Genomic DNA, 23,538 nt, shown 5'->3' with positions numbered 1-23,538 from the left:
ATTGATGATGTCAGATTCGACTCATTTAAAAAATAAATTGACCAGTAAAATGAGTTCAATGAGATGGCATTTTATTAAAATGGTTTTAGTTTTTTTTCCAGACATGGACAACCATTGTGATATATATTTTGTTAGTAATTCTTTCTAAAAGCCCAACAAATGTAAAAAGCTTCCCAAATTTTTACAACCAGCCCATAACCTATTTTAGCTCATTGTGTTCAAAAGAAGCCTAATTGGGTGGAAAGCTGCCTAATTTGGTAACACTGAATAAACTATATCTTTTTGTTTGATTTTTTTAGATTTTGGGATTTTATTGAGAGTTTGTTTCTTAACACTGTAGGAGATGTCACAGAGCCACTGTTCAGCCTAAAGCATGTAAAATGCTTTTTTTTTTTTTTTTTTTAAGGTGTGCCCCCCTGAAAAGTGTAATGCCCTCCTGTAATTTGTTTCTGCAGCCAGGTCTGTCCGAGCATGAATTTGAATTGCTCACAGCTCAGGTCTCGCGTTATTACAACGCGATTAAAACTATTTCAAAGCAACTTGCATATGATGAACGATGAGAGTGAGAAATAGATCTTTACATCATATAAAGATGATCTACCATCAGGATCAACATTCAGGCAGGAAATGAAGTTGTGGCACACAAAGTGGTCATCATCAGTGGAAAAACTCAGCTCTCTCCCTGAAATTCTAAGGATAACAAATATGAAGTGCTACCCAAACATTTCTATGATTCTTCACCTTCTGTCAGTTATACCTGTTACGAGGTACAGCTACGTCCATTTTACTAAATAAATATAATTTCTGGAAATAAAGAAAATCTTTGTTTGATTAATTGTTGATAAGAATATTTTTTTAAGGATAATTCTTTCTTCAAACTACTTTTTAACCTTGTGCATGCTGTAAAAACCAAGAAATTTTGTCTTAAAAATTCTTTTTCAATTAAAATAATATAATCATGCTAATTCCACTTATGTTCATCCATTAAAATGATTATCAATTCAAAAACCCATAGATGAATAATTAGGGTAGTGTGGAAGAGTAAAGATGGCATTCTATGGTCATTTAGCCTCACATTGTCTTGACATGACCCTTACGTGCGCACCCCCCTTTGAAAAATCCTGGATCCGCCCCTGATGGAACAACATGGCGGCGTTTCCTTACAGCGCATTTATGAATTTCTGCTTTTTCGCATTTTGTCCCGTTGCAGCCACAAACTTTGGTGTATTTTGACGGGATTTTAGGTTATAAACTTTCCCCAAGTTGTACATAATTATGAAGTCGCTCTTTAAAAAACAAAATCTGAACAGTATTCAGCCCCTTGGGTCGATACCTGAACCATGTTTCACTGCAGGGAACGCTGCGAGTCTTTTTGGGTTCTGTCTCTGCCAGTTTGCCAAACTGCTAAAGCTAGCATTTTTCTAATTATTGTCCTTTTTTAGGCCAAACCGCTCTGGCTGGAGGCTTGACAGAGACATGGGACTGATGAACGCCATTGGGCTGCAGCCCCGAAACCCCGCCCCTTCGGTGACATCACAGGGCACCCAAACGCCGATCATCCAGCTGCAGAACGCCGAGACCCAGACGGACCTGTCAGAGCCCAGCACCTCGCAGCAGCCTGCCGGTACGGACAAACCCTCCTTTAGCTTTATTCTGTGTTTTCGCTTCATTTTCAGCTCCCAGCACAGAGCTTCCTGTCAGCTGCTGTTTCACCAGGAAACAATTAGCATGGCTGTGACTGTCAGGCCATCCAGATAAACGCGTTCTGTTTCTGTTCTGGTGTAGGTACCAGATCGACTCGGGGTCCTGCGCCTTCTGATGACATCACTATACGTGATTGGTTTAACGTTTGCACAATTACGCAAAACATTATGATTGGTCTGGACAACTTACTAAAGTAATTATAGCGGGGTGTAGGTTTTATTTGAGAGTGGGATTGTGGTTTGTAAACGGACAATTTTACGAAGAAATTCTCCATGGTCCCTGCGCCTCCCGATGACGTCACATTATGGCAACACCACTCAAACAAACTACATTGAGCCAGCGGTCTGCATTTGTAACGAATCAATTTTATTTCGCTAATTTAGCGGTTTCTTGTTTCTCAAAAGCTTCAGGCTTAAAGATGAACATAGAAAAATATGAAATCTTAACAATTCAAAATAAACAACTCACTTTAATTGATAAAAATGAGGTAAATATTTAGGTATAATGATTAACAAGGACCACACTAAAATATTCAAGCCATTTTACAAAAAAATCAACAAATGTTTGACAGTTGGCTCAATTTTTGGAAAAATATTGTCACGATTTCATCTGGAATAATAAAAAACATGTGAACAAATGACATAGTAATATCAGTAGAAAAAGGAGGAATAAACGTTAAAAGGTACGTTTAAACGTTAAAGGTACCAGATTGACTCGGGGCCCTGCGCCTTCTGATGACATCACTATACATGATTGGTTTAACGTTAGCACAATTACGCAAAACATTGTGATTGGTCTGGACAACTTTCTAACGTAATTCTAGCGGGGTGTAGGTTTGTAAACGGACAATTTTACGAAGAAATTCTCCAATGGTCCCTGCGCCTCCCGATGACGTCACATTATGGCAACGCCACTCAAACAAACTACATTGAGCCCGCGGTCTGCCTTTGTAACGAATCAATTTTATTTAGTTAATTTAGCGGTTTCTTTTTTCTCAAAAGCTTCAGGCTTAAAAATGAACATAGAAAAATATGAAATCTTAGCAATTCAAAATAATCAACCCACTTTAATTGATAAAAATGAGGTAAAATATTTAGGTATAATGATTAATAAGGACCACACTGGAAATTATAGAACAAATATTCAAGCCATTTTACAAAAAAAATCAACAAATATTTGACAGTTGGCTCAATTTTTGAAAGAATATTGTTAACAAAAACGGAAGGGATAGCCAGATTAATTTATCCAGCATATATCTTAAATATACCAAGTACTACAATAAAAAATTAATCAAATTCATCACAATTTCATCTGGAATAATAAAAAACATGTGATCAGAAAGAACGACATAGTAATATCAGTAGAAAAAAGAGGAATAAACGTTATTGATTTTAAAGTGATGAATGCTGTGATAAAATTATACTGGCTGCAGACTTTTATTAAACATTAAAAGAGTTTATGGTTTTGTTTTCCCTTCACAACTTAAAAAAAAAAAAATTGGAGGAAGGAAATATCTCTTAAGATGTAACTTTGACCCTGCAAAATTACCGATTAAATTGTCAGACTACCACAGAAGCATTCCAAAAAGATGCTAAAAGTTTTCATGACTCGATTAAGTTACTGGAAAATAACCGTAAATAACAAAATAAAATTGATTTGTAACATAATGTAGTTTGTTTGAGTGGATTTGCCATATGATGACGTCATCAGGAAGCGCCCGAGCCGATCTGGTACCTACACCGGCACCTTCGGCCCGCTGGGCATCACCAGCCGGTTCTGTCAGCACCGCATCTTTTTAGCTCTCCGCTGGGGGGTTTTCTTGCAGAAATGCTGCGAACACAGATTCAGGCTGATGAAGTCCTGGTATGTTCATCACAAATGTCATCTCTCAGGTGCGATCGCTGAAACGCCGTCTACGAGTCGAGCAGCTCAGGCGCCTCCAGAGTCGTCTGAGAGCAGCGGCGCTCAGGATGGAGTCCAGACCGAAGCTTCTGCAGACTCCAGCGGTCCTGCAGCCGGTAACTGCTACACCCTCAGTTTACAGACCCGTTTAACACCAAATGGTTGGTCGTCCTGTTCAGAAACACTTTTTGTTATACTGGGTAAAATCGTCCTTCTGCCCTGAAAGTAGTAAATACATTATGTATTCACAAAAATTAGGTTAAAAAATGTTCTGTGGGAGCTGCAGGCCCTTAACCTGAGTCTCGCCAGATTTATGTCGCTCCGCCTAGCTTCACTCACATACATCTGGGACATCTCCCATAGAGAGTGATTTCTCCAACCAATTTTATTGTCTAGCCAATCAGGACGCAGGACTGGAGTTTCATAGATGTGGCGTAGTGGAGAAGCGACCGTGACGTGAGACTGTTTTGATTCAGACAACAATGGCGGCTCACATCGAGGAAGCAAGCGTTAACATTGACGCTGCTATTTCTTCCGTGTTGTTCAATCTATCTAATATTGTTTCATTAAAACAACATCAGAGAACGCCTCTGAAGGCTTTTGTTGGTGCAAACCATGTTTTCGCCCTTCTCCCGACCGGATTTGGCAAGTTTTGTTTTCTGGTTAGCGGTTAGCACGAACCATATTAGGAGGCCTTTAGTCCTTGTCGGCCCGGGATCGACTCCGACCCGCGGCGCTTTGCCGCCTGTCTTCCCCCCTCTTCCTGTCAGCTCACTGTCAATAAAACGCGTACCACTAGAGCTGCAAATACATTTAAAAAAAAAAAGTTTTGTTTTTTCCTGCGTCGCTCTCACAGCGTCACGGGTTAGCTTCGGTGTGACTGGTTGAAATAGCACGTCGATAAAGATGACAGACAAGTGGCTTATCCAATTATATGCAAGGATTTTTGATAAGGCCCAGCCTTCAATAAAGGCAATTCCTATGGAGAGGTCCCAGATGGATGTGAGTGGAGCTAGGCGGAGCGACATACATGCATCTGGTGAGAGTCAGGTTAGCAGGCCCTGCCATTCAGTCCGAAAGACGTGGATTTGTCAGAGTTTTGGTCCTCCTCTCACCCCTCATTGTCCCTTAAGGGGGAATCTCCTCGTCTATTGGTCGTCCCACATGACGATCATTCTGACACGCTCACGTAACGCCAGTGTGCGTGCTCGTTCCTTCCTGGTTTCCACTTGCTGGCTGCGCACTTCTAGGCCGTTTCTCAGTATGCGAGCCAATCTGGTACCTACACCGGCCCATGTGTTTATCTACCCCAGTTAGCTTAGCAGTTAGCTTAGCGGTTAGTCGTTCATCGTAGCTCCGCTGCTCTCACCGTAGGCTTTGAAAATGCGAACCACGTTTATGTTTATGAGAAGAAGACGAAGTCCTCAGTAGAAAGAAATAAGACCAGAGAGGATTTAGGAGATTTCTTTTTCACACAACGCCCCTGCAGAGCAGAAAAGCAGGTAAGACGGTCTTTCACATGCGCAGTTATTCAAAAAGGGACTTGGGCATACTTGAGGAAAAGTTGCCGACCCAAGCTTTAACTTCCCCGGATGTCCGGGGAATAAAAGTTACGCTTTGGCTGAACTTTCTCCGGCATCAAATGGGTGTAGAGGTGGAATTTTTCATGCCCCTTATTTAAGATACGATTATTTGTTACATTATTATAAAGATATTTTATAGAAAAGTGTAAAAATGTGTAGAGCCGTTAAGATTTTATTTTATTTTTTTTATGCAACCACGTTTTATTTAAGTCGTTGTGTTGTGGTCCTGCAGAGCTGTGATGTGGTCCACAAACACGGAGCTGATCTTATGGTGGGTTCTGTGGGTTCTGTGGGAAGGTGCCGGGTTCAGAACTGGACTTTTTGCACACGGATCACATCGGGGCAACAAGCTGTCGTCTTTCCTGAGCTCTGCCAGGGGTCCAGGGGTCAGAACGAGGGCCTAAAACAAGTCGTTTCTCCCCCCCCACCCAGGTCCAGCTGAGTCCGGAGAGTTCGGCTCAGAGGACGCCCTGGCACGGATCCGCCGGCTGATCGCGGAGGGCGGCATGACGGCCGTGGTCCAGAGGGAGCAGAGCACCACCATGGCGTCCATGGGCGGCTTCGGGAACAACATCATCGTCAGCCACCGCATCCATCGAGGCTCCCAGACGGGCCCCGGGGCCTCCAGGCCCCAAACGGACCCCCAGCCCTACCCGCTCCGCCCCCTGCAGGCGGCAGGCCCCTCCGAGCAGCTCTCGCCCATGTGGGGCTCCCAGGTGCTGCGGGGGGGGCCCCAGCCCTCGGCCGTCTCTCTGGACATGGACGACGTGTTTGACGGAAGACGAACCGACGACCCCCCGCCAGGTCCCTCCTCCTCCTCCTCCTCCTCTTCCTCCTCCTCATCCTCTCACAACCCCCTCCCCGGCGACGGAGACAAGCCCAACAGTTACCCCGGCAACCCGTACAGCAGGTAGTCGTCTGATTGGCCGAGAGAAGCAGAGTCCGGTTTGCTGCTCTGAGCCTTCGCTCTCACAGAACCAGGTGCTGCTCGGCTCCGCGTCGCCCCGCCTCACCGCGTCGCCCCTGAACCCAGAGACCTGGGCGTAAGCCGAGCTAAACGGTGATCATTCCTCATCAGAAACAGCCCCCCCCCCCCAACCCCTCCCCCCCTCCCTGACTGATCCGCTTCGTTCCCATGCGATGAAGTGCCATCTCTGTAAAGCAGAGAGTTTCTGTCCCGGGTGTGACTCTGAGGTGGGCTTCGGGCGGCGGCGGTGGCGGGGAGATGGGGGGGGGGGGGGGTGTTCCTGTGAGAGGACGGGGGTGGGCGGGGCATGAGAGAGGACAGGTGGACAGTTCTGACTGCAGACTGGATGGACAGGTGAGACTGAATCTGCTGCAGATCAGTGAAAAAATTACTTTTTTTTTTGTTTTTTGTTTTTTTTTAAAGAAGGAGAGCAACCGTTTCCCGCTGAGGGTGAGACCAGAGGACTGTTGTAGCCCCGCCCCCCCCCCCACAGCCCCGCCCCGGCGCCTCCTTAAAACCCACAGTTGCACTACGGTGTGTTCGATGCTACATGAGCCTGAACAGAAGTGTGTGTGTGTGTGTGTGTTTTTAATGAATGACTTCACATTTCATCCGTCACGTGGGCTCACGGTTCTGGTAAAAAAAAAAAAAAAACCTGATCCGTCCCTCTCTGTCATCCAGACTTCCCCAGGCTTTACTGGAGTTACCTGTTCAGGAAGCCTGGGGGAACTCCTGACCCGGTCCGCTTTAAACGGATCACAGGAAGGAGGACCGGATCAGGAGCTTTTTGGACCAGAACCGTCCGCCCGCTCGGAGCTGCTGCTGATTGTCTCCAAGCTCTTTGAGTCTAAGTTAGAAACCACGGCTTGACTCTGATCTCCTGGAGGCATTTCCTTTTTCCCCAAAATTACTCAAAAAAAACAAGTCATGCGTCGGGTTTTGGACCCGGCTCTGGTTCTGAGGTGCTTCAGGTTCCAGACTACTGAGAACTGTTTCTTTTTTTTTGTTTTGTTTAGTTTTTTTCCACGAAGGATGTTAGGACATTAAAAAAAAAAAAAGACAATTCAGCTTGGTGTGTTTTAGCTCCAGCCAATCGCGAATCATGGACCGACGTCCTGCCTGATCATGTGACTGAGGTGCGGTGGTTGTTCCTGCAGAGGTCTTCTCCTCAGGTGCTGCTTCTATGCTGTCTTAGGTCGTCTCCACAGGTGCGTCACCTGAGCGTCGGTTCTGTGAGGCGAACCCCCCGATCAGCTCTCAGATCGTCCCGCAGACATCGCTTATCTTCCGGGGTTTTCAGCTGCTGACACCTGGAGGCGCGCGGCGGGTCAGACGCTGCTCCATAACACTTTCTATAACCTCTCCTAACCGGAGCGCCCAGACCAGGTTAAAACCGCAGCGAAGCTAAGCATCATGGGATTTTGAGTCTTCTCTGGTAAAACCGGAGAAAAAAGGACAGAGAGATGTCGATCGTTTTAATGTTTCAGAACCAAACTGCTGTCGTCGTCCTCGTTCATCCGGACCGAAGGGGAACGTTTACAGACTTTGTTTTCATAAACATGGCTGACAGGTAGAATAATCCCCCACAGCCTTTCTGTTAAACAAAAGAACGTAACACCTGAGAGGTCCAGCAGAGATCTGTGGTCTCCGGAGGCTCCTGCTACATCTGCTCGTCGATCCAACCCCCGGTTCTGATGCCGACTTTCTCTGCAGGAAACGTAACGCATCTCCCCCGGCATCCCTGAACGGGTCTGGGCCAAAGATCGTACGCTGCGGGCGTAAAGAGGAAGAGGACTTTTCAGTCTGTCTCACATCCTGCTGTTTGACGCCTCTCCTCCACAACCTTCATCCCACCTCCTCTTCCTCCCCGCGCCCGCCACTGAACCACAAATAAAATGTTGGGGTTTTTTTGGGGGGCCGGATTCGTCTGGTTTGAGTTCTCAACCTGCAAGTTTGGGTCTGTTGTCTGTGGACCCGGGCGGAGCCGCACCGATCACGGTTCATTATGGTCTGAAAGCATCTCCTCAGCTGACTTGGTTGGTGATCCAGTTTCTCTGTGATGTGTGTGTGCGTGTGTGTGTGTGTGTGTGTTCAGGTTATGGAGGGATGAGTGTAAAAACCGAGCGGTACTGCTGTGTCGGGAACCCACTGTGGAGTTTTGGACGGCTCCGACGCGACTCTTTGACTTTTAGACGTGATGTAATTAAAGAGCTTTGAGAGTTTTTTTCTGTGATGTGAATGTTTTGTGTCCAACCTCCTCGTCCGGCTGATCGGACCGACAGTCCCAGCAGCTGCCAGCCGCTGAAACCAGAAATGTTCTCCAGCTCATCAGCTCAAATAACGCAACATCCCGGTTCTGTCCTGGTTGGGATGCACTGCAGTCAAGTTTAGTTCATGAACTCAAATATCGTCAATCTAAGTAGCCCCGGGTGATTGGATCGAGTCAATCATCTTCTGGAGCCATCATAATAATAATAATAATAATTATTATTATTATTATTAGTAGTAGTAGTAGTAGTAGTAGTAGTAGTAGTAGTAGTAGTAGTATTATTAGTATTATAAATAAGCATGCGGGGACAGTGGAGAGAAATGCCTTGCCTTTCACAGGAAGAGACTCCCAACACAATTCTGCAACAGCTGACTTGGTTTCAGAGGCCCAATTCACAAAAGCCGATTTTGGAAATCCAGGATAAGCACTAAATATAATAATAATAATTATTATTATTATTATTATTATTATTATTATTATTATTATTTAGTGCTAAAGCCAGGCTTGACATGGTGTGATCAATGTTTCCCAGCTTCATCCGTTTCACAAAGGCAATCCAGGCTCAGGAAACGCGACTAAGTCAAGCCAGGTGTAAGTTATCTAGCTAAAGGATCTGTCAACAAAAGACCATTAGAATTAGGGCTGAACGATTTTGGAAAACAATTAATTGCGATTTTATCATAATATTGCGATTTAATGTTATTTTTTTCCCCCCAGTTTAATTTATCATGTCTTTTTAAACATATACAAAACAACAAATCGATTTGTTTCCTCGCCGTGTGGATTAGTTGCTAAAAGACCCACAGCATCTAAACTCAGAGCAGAAATGATTGCGTTCTGCCTACGATATATTTCAACCAAAATTGCAATTTTGACTTTTCTCTGCGTTAACCACAAGCAACAAAAATGGCCTCTAAATAAAGATGTTTGTAAACAAGGACTATTCAAAACAAGAACTTTTAATGTTTTTATAAATCAGAATAGTATTCAAGAGAACAGCTTTTAATTGATTTGGACATCAACCCTTGTTGAACATAAAGTACAACCAACAAGCAAGTCTATGTATTAAACTGATTGACCAGAACTTAATGCTATGTATGATTATATAAACTCTAAAACAAGTACAAAAGTTAGATTATCTCACTGCTGCAACTGTCTTTCCTTCCATGTGGAGGCAAACCCACTTTAAACATATTACTGACACCTAAAGGACATTTCTGATCCATTAATTGTTAAATAGCCAGAAATTGCAGACCTCTGTGATTTGGAAATTGCGGGGTTTTTTAAATCGCGATTATATTGAAAATGCGATTAATTTTTCAGCCCTAATTAGAATCAGCAATACTTTAATAATCCCAGAGGGAAATGATTTAATCCCAGAGGGAAATTATTTCATGAGGTCAATCACAGATTTACTGATGCTGCGCGTGCATCTCTTTATGGAGCCTTATGAGGAACTGAAGCTCATCCGACTCCAGAAAGGAAACAGTGCTGCTATTATAAAGGAAAACATTTGTTTGGAGCTACTTATGGGGCAAAAAATAAATAAATGTTGACCCATTGTCTCTGATCTATCAGGTTCTGACTCTAGAGGGCGCTGTTTCTCTGACCCATAACTCCTTAAAGCAGTAGATCAGTATAAAGGATGAAACTTATTCAGCAGTCTTTGCAAAACAATGTTCACCTTATATCAGATTTTAATACTGGCATTAATTATTAATACAAATATTGTTTGCTTTTTCAATATTAAGGATCGACTCTAAAACATTGAAAGAACGTAATGTAGGATTTTCTTTTGTAGTCCAATGTAAATTGGTTTTGGAGGGTGGGCATTATAAGCTTATTGCTTCTGCCAATACACCCTTTTTTCAGACTTTTTTTTATTTATTTATTTATGTTACAAGGACATATATTGTCATTTATTGTATACTTGTGTGTTTGAAAAAAATGTTTTACTTCCATACCTGATATGCAATTAAATGGCCTATTCTTCATGAAAAAATATATCAAAAAACATAAAATTCCCTTAACAACTGTTTAAAAAAAACAGCTTATGGTTTGTGTAGTTTTCTTCCCTTTTGTGGCTTTGAGATCCGTATTTTGTGCAAATGAGGGTAAATATGTGCAAATGAGGGTTTGTTTTATAGGCGTCAGCTAAACAGCGCCCCCTAGAGTCGCAGAATTTCCTGGTAAATGGTGTAATACCAGACTTTGACACCTTTACTTCTTCAGCCATCATCTAATCCCCTCAACACATGCAATAGTCTATTAAAGGTTATTCTGTTAAACAGCAGTCTTGAAAAACGCAGTTGAACATTAACAACGCCCACATGGATAATAATAAAGTTAATAATATAGGCTACCATCATAATTTAAAAGAATAATAGCACTTGACTGAATACTAATGTGTATAAGTGGTATTTTAATGCTGCCTTTTAAAACCAAAACACAGATAAGGAAACAATCACTGACAAAACCCATTTGGTTTGTGATCAGTGTAATTAGTGACTGAACAGAGAAGTTATCAGGATTAACTAATCCTGCCTGTTAGCCTGGTCTGCAGCAGGCTAGCTGCACAGAATAAATCAGCATGTTAACTGATGTGCTGCTGAGTCCAGGCTTAATTGAGCCAGGATATCTGGACAATCCTAGTTTAATCCTCTATCCTGGTTTTGTGTAATAGGTCTCTGATGACAGAACAAACAAACAGTGGCACTGGGTCAGGACTACTTTCTATGTTAAAGGAAAAGTGTGATGAGTTAATGTCAGTTGGGGCTTCATTTAAGAGAGAAACATGCTGCAGATTGTCTGTTCGGGTTTAAGGGCTCCTAAATTATACTGAATTTACTCCAACTGGTCCGTTATTAGTTACGCTGGCATACCTCTAAATGGCACAGATGCAGTAAGAGGTTGGAAACATTCTTCAGACTTCTGTCCATTTGGACAGGATGGCATCGAGCAGTCGCTGCACAAAGTTTCAGATCACAATCTCTGGGTTCCAATGCAAGATTTGGTAGGAAATATTTCAAGTGTGACGTGTTGCCGTAATGGACCTGCCTGCCCCTTCTAGTTCCTCGCTGGCCAGGATGTTGAAGCTCTTGGAGAACATTATGCAATGATAAGGTTTTGTGGAAAATTATAAAACCAAAATTATGTATTTTCTCATAATTGTGCAACCCTAAGTCCAAGATGTTAACCTGCTGCTTGTCAACATCACAAGTCTGTTGTGTTGCAATCTGTGTGCCATGAAAATCCCCAAGTAGGGGTCTCTGCAGTACCCCTATTGCAAGATGATTTTTTTTCTGTCAGTTATTTGATTAAATGAGAAACAATCCACAGATAAACACTAAAAAATAAAATTTTAATTCTTTTTCAGCATCTGGCCCATTAGATTTTGGGCCAGTTCTGTAGGTGGTTTTAAAGCTTGGGTCTGTTTCAGACTGACGAAACTCCCAATTTCTCAGCTCATACAAAACAGGAATGAAGTATCGAAAAATGTGCTGTGAAGAATTTGGATTTAAGTGCCGAAACCTGCAATCCAGATTTTACTAAAAATAAAACTCTGAAACCAGAAGCCAACTTCAGCATTGTTTCGTGATTTCTAGAGCAGAATCGACTGGGTGATTTATTATTTTATGCACTAAAGCTGGGCCTCAGCCTGTGATCCCCAAAATAAGAGGGCCAGAGACCGGAGACCCCATTTTGGCCGGGGGCTTTTTTAGTTTTTTGGGTTTTTTTTTTTTTGGAAATTATGAAAATATAGTCATAAAATTGGAAAAATACAGTAATTTTCTGTGTTAAAACGAGAAATGTTGATAATCGGTTTCAGAATTAAGGAAAAAACAAAAAGACTAAACATTATTAGCAAATCATCAAATTATTGTCAGGACTTTATTCTCGTAATGTTCTTTATTCTTGTACACCTGATGTTTATTTTTGTAATTTCCACACTTTTTATCAAGGTCATCGTACATTAAAGAAAATAAATTATTGGCCACAGAGAAGTTAATTTCCAAACACATTAAAAAAAATTTATTTTGAGAATAATTTCCCATATTTGCAAGAAAAAACTTGGATGTTTTCTGATGTCAAAGACATAAATTTCTTTCCCCCATGATTAAAGGCATACATTTGCAATGTTATAACTTGAAAATATCTGGCGTTGTAAAGTCAGAAGTTTTGGATCATCTCCTGACCCCCACTTCGGGAACCCTTGCCCTAAAAGGTCTGAAAAAAATATTTAAAATGTCAGTGTGGGAAAGTAAAAGTCCCATGTGAGAGCATCAGGATTCCTGTGCTGGTGGGTCAGAGCCGACAGGTGGAGGTTCCTGCAGGAAAACAGCAGCAATGTGAGGAACGTCTGCAGAACCAGAAGATCAGAGGGATGGATCATGGAGCATCAGCCACGGCTCAGGTGAGTGTGTTCAGGTGTGGGTCAGCGGCCGCTGCACTCGGGTTTAAAACAAATACTTTTTGACATTTATTTAACTTTACTACGGAGCCCTAGAGGGGTCATCGCAAAATGTTTGCATGTTGAGAGAACGTGCGCTCGTTTTACTATAATGTGAGCTCATTTTACTAAATTGAGCTCTCATTTTAAGCATAGTAAAACGAGGGCACAATTTATTAAAACGAGAGCACAATATAGTGAACATGGTTATAGAACATTGTGTGCACGATCTACTTAAACGTGGCCACAGTTTGTAAAACGTGCACTCAATATTGTCTTGACACATGTAAACATGAGCACTTTATAGTATATTCGAGATCTCGATCTACCAAAACGCACCCACGAATAATTAAAACGTGTGCTCGAATAAGTTTTATTAATTCAAGGGCTCAATTAAAAGAAAACGTGCTCACAAATTATCACGACCTGAAAAAAAATATCACTTAAAGTGAGCTCTCCCGGGCTCCGTACTTTTCAGAGCTGTGGATGGAATCGATCCCTCAGAAGTTCAACCATCAGGAGAAATGTTCTGCAGATGAAGATCAGAGAAATTGCCCGGAGGTTAAAGGACAAGAACAACGGATATAGATTTTCACCCCATAAATGCTGCGCTTTGGGTAAATATAAAAATGTTTAAAAAAAATAAACCCGCTGAATTTTCGTCGCGTTTTAAATTTTCTGTGGAGGTTTTGACGCAACTCCAGCTTCTGTCGTTTCCATTTACAACAACAAACCGTTCTGCGCCGTCTTTGGACCCAAGTACCGTTTAATTTGACTATAAACGGCCATTTATCAGCAGGGAAGCAACCAGACGTTATAAGAAATATTCTCTTTAGAGACTCTGTATCCTGACCATCTTATGTATTTTTCTGGTCAAATATTTGGAAAAATATCAATTAAAAATGTGCTTTGCTGCTTCCTAAAAATACAACAACAACAAAAAAAATCAAGATAAAAGAACCTTATTTGAAAAGCATTCATAATTGTTACCATGTAGAAATAACATTAAACAGTATAATTAGGGATTACACACACCTTATGCAAAAAACTATTACTTTTGTTTTGGGATTTCTGTTAGCATTAAGATTGTTTTTTTTAAGAATAAAGTTAATTAAGTTATATTTTGTTATGCAAAATAAAATTGAAATTAAAGATAACGGCATGTTAATTTGTTCAGAATTTATTCCAAGCTCTATATTCGCTCTAGGTTTCTACAACACAAACCCAGTTTCCATAGTCTTTGTTTCTTACATGAACACCTACATAAATAGCCTAAAATTCAGCTGCCTAGCAGGTTATTGGTTGTAACCCCTGGGCGCCTCACACTTAACCTGACTCTAGCCAGATTGATATCGCTCTGCCTAGCTTCAGTCACATCCATCTGGGACATCTTCCCATTGAGAGTGATTTCTTCAACCCATTTTATTGTCCAGCCAATCAGGACGCAGGGCTGGAGTTGCATAGATGTGACGTAGTGGAGAAGCGACCATGACGTGAGACTGTTTTGATTCAGACAACAATGTCGGCTCGTTGAGGAAGCACGCGTTAACATTGATGCTGCTATTTCCTTCCGTGTTGTCCAATCTACCTGATATTGTTTCATTAAAAGAACATCAGAGAACGGCTCTGAAGGCTTTTGTTGGTGGAAACGATGTTTTCGCCCTTCTCCCGACCGGATTTGGCAAGTTTTGTTTTCCGGGGTGCGCCCGTGGCGGAGCGGTTAGCATGAACCATGTTAGGAGGCCCTTTCCTACGTCGCTCTCATCAGCGTCACGGGTTAGCTTCGGTGTGAGTGGTTGAAATAGCACGTCGATAAAGATGACAGACAAGTGGCTTATCGAATCATATGCAAGGATTTTTGATGGAGATGTCCCAGATGTATGTGAGTGAAGCTAGGTGGAGCGACATACATCTGGCGAGAGTCAGGTTACCTCACACTGGCAGGAGACCCAGAACTTCCTGGAGGGACGATATATCCTGTCTGGCCCAGGAACGCTTTGGGATCCTCCAGAATGAGCTGGTGGAAGATGTTCAGCTCTTTTAATATTTTTCACGTGCTCTGCCGCTGCTGTTGGATCACCAGATGCTTCCTTAGACTTAGACAAACTTTATTGTCATGTTGTATGCACAGAGTGCAAACAAAACCAAATGTTTGTTGCCTACAGCTTACGACAGTGCAATGAGGTTGCAAATGGAATAAAATAACATTACAATATATAGTGCAGCAGTGATAAGAATGTAACAGTGCAGGAGAAAAACAGTTTTTAAAAAAAGTGTGCAGAAGAATGTTCCACCATGTTTATAGTGCAATAAAAGGCATTAATTTGAAAGGTTCAATGTTGGCAGTGCAAAATAATAATGGTGCAAAAATGCAGTAAACGTTCAGTTGTGTACTTTTAGATTTAAATGGATTGTAAAAGTTCAGCAACATAATGATGTGAAATGAACATAAAGTTCCTCCTCGTTCCAGCGATGCAGCCCTGGTGAGGCTGATCTGAGGTCAGTCAGGCATCAGCAGCTGACGGGGAGGGTCTCCAGCGATGAGGAGGGACGAGCTCTTCCTCGGCTCCACTTAAGCCGCTCTGAGTGAAGACGAGGATGATCGTCCTGAGCAGCCGCAGCCCCAGAATCAGAGGTAAGATTTTACTGCTTGGTCTGCTTTTTTTATTTAATTTTCCACACGTAGAAAATGTCAGCCTGAAGTCAAACTACAGAGAGACGACCTGGAAAATGTTTTAATGAAGAGCAGAACCCCAAACTGCAGTTTCTGAGTGGTTTATTTATTTTATAGTCTGTGAAATTCTCCATAAGCATTAATCATTTTATAACATATTGACTTTATAGTCTAAATTGAAGACACGGTCCAAAGGAACTTGGTGTCTTTTAGTGTAAATAGGAGCAGAACCGGATCAGGGGGAGATAACAGATAAGAACCTGGACCCATTTCTCTCAACATGGAAGTAAAATCCAGACTTTTTTTTTTTTTAGTTTGATTTCCACCACCTAGTGTCTAATATCTAGAACTTAAACTTATTTGCAGTATTCGATAATGTCTTCATCTTAAGGTAAATCTGCCTTTTTGTTTTGCAGCACAGATTAACACAATAAAATAAGAACATTGTTAGTAGAGAATTAGAGTTTTTATGTTAGAATATTTACAGCAAATCAGCGTGAGATCCATGGTTTTAACGGGGTTTCTGGGGCTTGTCGGATCTTAACGGGCTTCGAACATCCTCTTGGAGTTTAAGAAAGATGGTGTAGCCTCTAGATCAGGGGTGTGCAAACTTTTCTTCACGTGGGCCAAAATTGTTAAGTCAAAAGTACCGGTGGGCCAAAAATGCACTTTAAAAACAAATTAAAATCACCCAAACACTATATTGTGATTTTAAAATTTTTGTTGACCTGCTCCGCAAAATATGGGCATGCAATATTTTAATTAAACAAATTAGTCAGATTTTCTGTAGAAATGGGAAGTGTTAATCATATCAAACCCAAAACTTAAAAAGGGGGTTTTCATGTTTGCCTCATTAAAAGATGGTTGCACAGTTTGCAAAGGTCTATTTTCAGCAATCAAAACAGGATTTCGGTTTGTCTTTAAAAAAAAAAACAATTCCTGTATTTAGCCATCTTGTTATAAATAATATTTCAATGCAGGTTTTAATGCACCAAAGTCTGCATTTGAGTAAAAGTCATTGGATAGATGTGGTCTTATTTACTATAAAACGGAAAGAAAATATAAAAAATGTGGTTAGTAAAAGACATTTCCAGTTATGATATTTTCTCCATCTGCATCAAACCACTTGTGCCAGTGGGCCAAATCAATCTTGAATTGCATTGGGGGGGCGCAAAATCAATCCAAGGGTCGCAAATTGCCCCCGGGCTCCACTTTGGACAGCCCTGCTCTAGATGCAACATCTGCAGCCTGAGCTTTGTTTTCCTTTCTTCTCACAGATGGTCTCATCTTGTCAAACTCCCTCTGAGGCGCGGCAGAACTGATGGTGGACTCTGTGATGGTGACCTGGACGAACCGTGACACTTCCAGCTCCGCCCTTCACTGCAGGTAGGAGGTTCTTTCCCCCTAAACGCCGCGTTGGTTCATACCAAACATCTCCTCTCAGACTTAGACAACTTTATTTGTCATTTTGTATGTACAGAGTGCATACAGAACGAAATTTCGTTGCATACAGCTTATGGAATATAGTCAGATTCTGGGTGGAATAAGGTAACATTACATTACACTATATGTTTTGAATTTGTTGATAATTATCGATAATTATCGATCAATATGATTTGTATTTTATTGATATGTTTTTTTTTTTATATATCGTCGAGCCCCACGATATTGATAATTATCAACAAATTCAAAACATATTTCCAGTGCAGCCCTGACCATTTTATGCTCCTCTGCTGTCTAGGTTTTTAGACTTAATTGAGGTCTCTTTAGAGAACATTATTGCAAAAGTCCTGGTCTTTGTCCATGTCCTCTTTGCTGTGAAAGTTAAACTTGTGTAATATCTCTTGATTCACTTTCATAACGGTACCAACAACCTGCTGTAGGTCCAGGGACGACATATGAGGGACTTCTCTTAGCATGTTGCTGTCTGCTTTCAGGGATAAACTCGCTTGGACAGCCAGAACTGCATGTTCGCAGTTCTTCTGGATGCCCATCACTAGTAAACCATTTTCTGGACATGGAACCAACTGATTTAAAAAATTTTTTTTAGATCTCTTTCATTCTCTTACCAAAAATGAGATGCTACAACCTTCTTACTGAAGGTCTCAGATACTCAGACAGCTTTTTGGATCTCACCTTAGTGTAAAAGAGCCAAAACACTGAGGTGTATCAGCTCAGGAGCAAATGATCAGAATATTGTTATTCAGTGTTTTTTAAGGAGGTTTGACCTGTTTAAATCTATTAGTTTAGTGCTCTTGGCTGTTGAAGTAAAGAGTTGTTATTATTAGCATTAATAATTATCATTATAGTCATAATGGGGTTCCTCCCGCCTAGCCTTAGAGATAGGATGAGGAGCTCCATTATCTGGGTGGAGCAAAAAGTAGAGCCTCCGCTTCTCCACATCGAAAGGAGTCAATGGACGTGGTTTGGGGATTTGATCAGGAAGCCCCCTGGACACCCACCTTTGGGGGTTTTCCTGCAGAGAGGAGATCCCAGTGAAGACCCAGTTCCCTCAGAATTAACCAGAAGACTTCAAAGACAATTTCAGTAACTGTTTTCCAACCCTCTGTGTGTCACTAATGAGCCAATAGCTATAGAAACACTAGTTTGCCACCCCTGAAGTTGATGAGGGGCTGTGTGCACTTCATCTCTCAGATTATATTTTAAACTTAAGTCTTGCATGGTAAAAGACGTACAGCAAGTTTTTCTATATTGTGCAGCACACTAGGGCTGCACGATATAGAAAAAAAGCATATCGATAAAATAGAAATCATATTGGATCGATATCGTAGGGCTGGACGATAATTTAATAACAATAGATATCGATGGATAGACGAAAAGGGTCAATAAAAAGTTTAATACAATAAATGTTTATCTTCCTTATGCATTTTAGCCATTTAGGTTAATATTACATCATTACATCCTCCCAACCAATCACAAACGCAGCCCCAGGAACTCCGTCACCAAGCTCCGCCCCCTTCAAAGAGTTCAGAGAGCATGCGTTCTTATTTCTTTTTTTTTCTTTTCTTTTTAAACTTGCAGTTTTGGTAAAAAGTTGGTTGAATGAAGGACTGAGTTTGATTTCAGTGTTTGTGTCTGTATCTAAAAATAAGTCACTAAGCAATATGATTTCTATTTTATTGATATGCTTTTTTCATATATCGTCCAGTCCTACGATATTGATAATTATCAGTGCAGCCCTGACCATTTTATGCTGTTGCTTAGCAACCTATTTTTAGGTACAGACACACAAACACTGAATTCAAACTCAACTTTTATTCAAACAACGTTTTACCAAAACTGCACGTTTTTAAATAAGAAAGAAAGAAAAGAAAAAACGTCTGTTCTCTGAACTCTTTGAAGGGGGCGGGGCTTGGTTCCTGGGTCTGTGATGTGATTGGCTGGGAGGATGTAATGACTAATATTTATTCAATTCAATTTAAATTCAATTGATTTATATAGCGCCAATTCATGAAACATGTCATCTCAAGGCACTTAACAAAGTCAAATTCAATCATATTATACAAATTGGTAAAAAAAAAAAAATCCTATATAAGGGAACCAGTTGATTGCTTCAAAGTCCCGACAAGCAGCATTCACTCCTGGAGAACCGTAGAGCTACAGGGAGAGTCGTCTGCATTGTTGATGGCTTTGCAGCAATCCCTCATACTGAGCATGCATGAAGCGACAGTGGAGAGGAAAACTCCCCTTTAACAGGGAGGAAAACCTCCAGCAGAACCAGAACCAGGCTCAGTGTGAACGCTCATCTGCCTCCACCCACTGGGGCTTAGAGAAGACAGAGCAGAGACACAGAAAGCACAGAAGCTCACATTGATACAGTAATCTGTTCTGGATCAATTAACCTACATGGCTAGAATGCAAAGAAAGAAAAACTGTTCTATTAAACTTTTTATTGACCCTTTTTTTCTATCATCGATGTATATTGTTATTGAATCATTGTCCAGCCCTAGTCAACACCTTTAGTTTGCACACAATGGGGGACTTTCTCTGGACTTTGGAAGTTGGATTTTCCGAGTTCCCATTTAGAAAAGGAACAAGCAGGCCCCTAAAGTTGGAATTCCAGCTGGGAAAGTTGGAGCTGACTGACCTACCAAGGTCCAGGGTCCACATATAAAATGTAATGATTGCTATAAACTGGGCGGCGCTGAGGTTTGTCTCATATTAAACTAATGGTGCTGTAAACTACGCTGGTGAAGATTCTCAGTCATCCAGGTCATGGTCATTCCAAAAAAATTAAAAACAAAGCAACTGGACTTGTTTTTCGTAGTTGAAGACGTTTCGCTTCCTCTCCAGAAAGCTTTCTCAATTCAAAAAGTCTGGAGTAATGTGGAGTACCAAGCTTTATAGTACTGCCCAACAAAGGCCTTGTAATGGCTTAGATAACATGCAAATTCAACCTAAAACGAAGATGGTTCCTATAATCTGCAATTTTTCTAAGTAATTTATCATACTCACGCACTACTCCCGGGGTGTCTTTCCCAAATTGGCGTGCAATATGCTGGTGAAGATTCTCAGTCATCCAGGTCATGGTCATTAAATTTGCATGTTATCTAAGCCATTACAAGGCCTTTGTTAGGCAGTAGTATAAAGCTTGTTACTCCACATTACTCCAGACTTTTTGAATTGAGAAAGCTTCCTGGAGAGGAAGCGAAACGTCTTCACTACGGAAAAAAAGTGCTGTAAACTACGTACTTGTCTTTGAGCTTATATTGCTAATAGTAGCGAGCATCAACGTCTTCTGACTTTGCATCCACAACGCTCTCAGGTGAACGCAGCGTTTGGTCTGGTGTGTGTTTCTGCAGGAACCATGGGACCGACGGCAGACCCCACCCTCAACGCCTCTGCCTGGCTCCGCCCCTCTCCGAACACCTCCTCCCAGGCTCCAATCAGAGCGTGGCATCCGTACAGCACCGCTGAGCTGGTTCTGATCGGCATGGCAACCGGCTCCCTCAGCATCCTCACCGTCCTTGGCAACACGCTCGTCATCCTGTCCATCAAAGTGAACCGCCACCTGCGGACGGTCAACAACTACTTCCTGTTGAGTCTGGCGGCGGCGGACCTGTTCATCGGACTGCTGTCCATGAACGTGTACACCGTGTACCGGCTGCGGGGCCGCTGGCCCCTGGGGGCCGCGCTCTGCGACGCGTGGCTCGTCCTGGACTACGTGGTGAGCAATGCCTCCGTCCTGAGCCTGTTGCTCATCAGCGTGGACCGCTACCTGTGCACGACACGGCCGCTCAGCTACCCGCTGCGACGGACGGGCCGCGTGGCGGGCCTGATGATCGGCGCCGCCTGGCTGCTGTCCTTCCTCCTGTGGGCCCCCGCCATCCTGTGCTGGCAGAGCGCCGGGGGCCGGCGGGTCATCCCTGACGGACAGTGCTACATCCACCTGCTGGCGAGCCCGGCCGTCACTCTGGGAACCACGCTGCCGTCCTTCTACCTGCCGGCGCTCGCCATGATGGGATTGTACAGCCGCTTGTCGGCCGCCAGCCGCCGCAGGCTGAGCGGCCTGCAGGCGGGACAGGAGACGCTTAGGATCACCCGTCCCTCCGTTAAAGACTTCTTCCTGAAACGACGCAGCCCGGCCTCGGGTTTGTCTCTGGACCAGCGAGGAACACCTGGAAGTTGTAAACGCCTGGTAGGTAGCGTTCCTCCTAGGGCTGAATGATTTTGGAAAATAATCTAATTTTTTTCCCCCCCAGTTTAATTTATCATGTGTTTTTAAACATATACAAACAACAAATCATTTTGTTTCCTCGCTGTGCAGATTAGTTGCTAAAAGACCCGCAGCATCTAAACTCAGAGCAGAAATGATTGCGTTCTGCCTACGATATATTTCAACCAAAATTGCAATTTTGACTTTTCTCTGCGTTAACCACAAGCAACAAAAATGTCCTCTAGATAAAGATGTTTGTAAACAAGGACTATTCAAAACAAGAACTTTTAATGTTTCTATTAATCAGAATATTATTCAAGAGAATAGCTTTTAGTTGATTTGGACATCAATCCTTGTTGAACATAAAGTGCAACCAACAAACAAGTCTATGTATTAAACTGATTGACCTGTACTTAATGCTATGTATGATTATATAAACTCTAAAACAAGTAATAAAATTAGATTATCTCACTGCTGCAACTGTCTTCCCTTCCATGTGGAGGCAAACCCACTTTAAACATTTTACCAACACCTAATGGATGTGTCTAATTCACTAATTGTTACATAGCCAAATATTGCAGACCTCTGCGATTTGGAAATTGCGTTTTTTTTAAATCGCGATTATATTGAAAATCCGATTAATTGTTCAGCCCTAGTTCCTCCTCACCTCCGGCTCAGCTCGTTAGTCCTGAAGCAAAATCGTGACGTCACAAATTGACCTGTCTGTCTCATCAGCAGCGCCTCTCCCACGCCTCGTCGTACGCGGCCGGAGACGAAGACTCGTCCTCCACCCCCGACCTCCACAGCTCGGCCTCCGCGGCGCTGTCCTCCTGTCCCAGCTTCAGGTCCCAGGAGAGGAGGAGGCGCCGCGTCATGGCGAGGGAGCGCAGGCTGACCAACACCATCCTGGCCATCCTGCTGGCCTTCATCCTCACCTGGTCGCCCTACAACGTCATGGCGGTCGTCGCTGCCTTCCGTCACGTCCGCATCCCCGACGCTCTGTGGAGCGCGGGCTACTGGCTGTGCTACATCAACAGCGCCATCAACCCCTGCTGCTACTCCCTGTGCAACGTCACCTTCAGGAAGACCTTCTGCTGCCTGCTGAGCTGCCGCGCCGGGAGGCTGCACTGACGCCACCGCAGCAGGTGGACCAGCAGGTTTTTCCTCTGGAGAACCGTCGATCGGGACCGCTTCGGTCAAGGAATCGGTTCAAAATCAGTAATTGTTTGAGCTTCTGATCAGGAATCTGTTCAGCCTGGAGTCGGCTTGAAGTCAGGAATCTGGTGGCCGTTCTTTCAGAATCCAGAATCAGTTTAGGTGATGAGAAATGTCTCAAAATCTGTCTGTTCAGCACCGTTGATCTGTCAAGAATCAGGAAACGTCCCTCAGAAATCTCTTCAGAATCAGAAATCTGTGAGAAATCTGTTTAAAATTGTCAATCTCATCTTTTCAGTCATTAATCTGTGCTGAAACTTTAAAGTTAATTTAAAAGTTTAGGAATCTATCTAGAATTTGACTTTTTTTTTCTCCCCAGAAAGACTCAGTTCAACCAGTTCAATCTGAAACGCATCAATAATCTGGAGTCTCTTTACAATCAGGAATCTGTCAAGAATACGAAGATTTACACTAAAATAATCGGTTAAAAGTTCAGATTTAGGAATGGGAAGTTAGAAATTTGTTCACGATCACAATTTTCTTCAGACTTAAAAAAATATGTTCAGGAATTTCTTCAGAGTCTGCGTAGGATAAAGAATCAGTTCAGACTCAATTATCCGTCCAAAGAATGAAGAACTTGTCCAGAACAGAGAATTTGCTCCGACTGAACCGGTTCAGAAAGTAGACACGAGAATCTGCGCTGACATTTCTTCACAATCCGTATTCTGAGCGGCCAAGAATCAGGAATCTGTTTGTTGATTTTTCTGGATGAATCAAAAATCCCTTTTGGACTGGGAATATGTGCTGAAACTTTATCAGAATCAAGAAGCTGTTTCAGGTTTGGGAACGGAACGATCAGGAAATATCAGGCGTCTTCAACCTGATGGATAAACTGTGTTGCCTTAATAAAACACACCGACGTTTTCACCAAAACAATGTACAGCATTTATTTCTTCATTTGTACAAGTCTCACCAATAATCTGTAATTCCAAAAATAAACTTTCCCTCAGTTCTGATGATGAAACGTCAAACTGTGGCGGATCTGGAGGATCGTGTCTTTTCCTCTAGAGGCTTTTTAGGACTACGGGAGCGTTAAACTACCAGCTACTGAACAAAGATTATTCTGATCAGCTAAAGCTTAAATCCAAGGAAAACAG

The 23,538-nt window shown here is 42.5% G+C and overlaps 2 protein-coding genes across 7 annotated transcripts in view; both read left to right on the top strand.

The window, feature by feature from the left end:
- ambra1b (autophagy/beclin-1 regulator 1b) overlaps window positions 1-6,233 on the top strand; it is a 43,449-nt gene extending 37,216 nt beyond the window's left edge. For 2 of the 4 annotated variants that reach the window (XM_036125596.1, XM_036125593.1), the window contains exons 17-18: window positions 1,443-1,624; window positions 5,622-6,233. In XM_036125596.1, coding sequence (XP_035981489.1) covers window positions 1,443-1,624; window positions 5,622-6,103 — 664 coding nt within the window. In that variant the 3' untranslated portion in view covers window positions 6,104-6,233. Of the gene's footprint in view, window positions 1-1,442; window positions 1,625-3,596; window positions 3,723-5,621 lie in introns of all 4 variants that reach the window. The other 2 variants (XM_036125576.1, XM_036125587.1) reach the window with 2 other exon arrangements.
- A 6,484-nt stretch (window positions 6,234-12,717) lies between these two features.
- chrm4b (cholinergic receptor, muscarinic 4b) lies at window positions 12,718-23,314 on the top strand. Of its 3 annotated transcripts, none has more exons than XM_021319050.2 (5): window positions 12,718-12,839; window positions 15,346-15,510; window positions 16,827-16,935; window positions 20,373-21,208; window positions 21,962-23,314. In XM_021319050.2, exons 4-5 carry the CDS (start codon window positions 20,378-20,380, stop codon window positions 22,355-22,357), a joined length of 1,227 nt encoding a protein of 408 aa, XP_021174725.2. In that variant the 5' UTR covers window positions 12,718-12,839; window positions 15,346-15,510; window positions 16,827-16,935; window positions 20,373-20,377; the 3' UTR covers window positions 22,358-23,314. The 3 variants fall into 3 exon arrangements, with proteins under 3 accessions (XP_021174725.2, XP_021174726.2, XP_012722953.2); XM_021319051.2 differs by lacking the exon at window positions 12,718-12,839 and adding an exon at window positions 13,336-13,492 and having other exon boundaries at window positions 21,965-23,314; XM_012867499.3 differs by lacking the exon at window positions 12,718-12,839 and adding an exon at window positions 13,336-13,492.
- Window positions 23,315-23,538: the final 224 nt, after the last annotated feature.

The sequence above is a fragment of the Fundulus heteroclitus genome, chromosome 2 (assembly GCF_011125445.2).
Source record: "Fundulus heteroclitus isolate FHET01 chromosome 2, MU-UCD_Fhet_4.1, whole genome shotgun sequence".
Lineage (NCBI taxonomy): Eukaryota > Metazoa > Chordata > Actinopteri > Cyprinodontiformes > Fundulidae > Fundulus > Fundulus heteroclitus.
This window is presented reverse-complemented; position numbering and strand designations above follow the sequence as displayed.

Coding starts and splice junctions, on each gene's coding strand:
- chrm4b (XM_021319050.2), top strand. CDS start 20,378: ATGGGACCGACGGCAGACCCCACCCTCAACGCCTCTGCCTGGCTCCGC. Junction 21,209..21,961: donor CTGGAAGTTGTAAACGCCTG/GTAGGTAGCGTT, acceptor CTGTCTCATCAG/CAGCGCCTCTCCCACGCCTC.